Below are 266 nucleotides of genomic sequence, written 5' to 3'. Positions count from 1 at the left end.
CCAGCGGCTGTTTGGGGAGAGCATCCTGGGCCTGACGCAGGGCTCGGTGTCCGATCTCCTCTCCAGGCCTAAGCCATGGCACAAACTGAGCCTGAAGGGGAGGGAGCCCTTCGTCCGCATGCAGCTCTGGCTCAACGACCCGCACAACGTGGAGAAGCTGCGTGACATGAAGAAGCTGGAGAAGAAAGGTGAGGGCGATGCAGCTCTGGTGGGTTCACGGTGGTGGACGGGCTGGCGGGGGGCCGCCCCGGGTGCGGAGGGGGGCG

General features: G+C 66.2%; 1 protein-coding gene across 1 annotated transcript in view; it reads left to right on the top strand.

The window, feature by feature from the left end:
• CUX2 (cut-like homeobox 2) overlaps positions 1 to 266 on the top strand; it is a gene marked incomplete at its 3' end in the record, with an annotated part of 10783 nt that overhangs the window by 9056 nt on the left and 1461 nt on the right. Inside the window, exon 20 of the mRNA XM_009873577.1 lies at positions 1 to 208. Within this exon, the coding sequence (XP_009871879.1) occupies positions 1 to 208 (208 nt within the window). The remainder of the gene's footprint in view (positions 209 to 266) is intronic.

The sequence above is a fragment of the Apaloderma vittatum genome, unplaced genomic scaffold, assembly GCF_000703405.1.
Source record: "Apaloderma vittatum isolate BGI_N311 unplaced genomic scaffold, ASM70340v1 scaffold26207, whole genome shotgun sequence".
Classification (NCBI taxonomy): domain Eukaryota; kingdom Metazoa; phylum Chordata; class Aves; order Trogoniformes; family Trogonidae; genus Apaloderma; species Apaloderma vittatum.
Note: the sequence above shows the minus strand (reverse complement) of the source record. Positions and strands in the feature narration are given on the sequence as shown.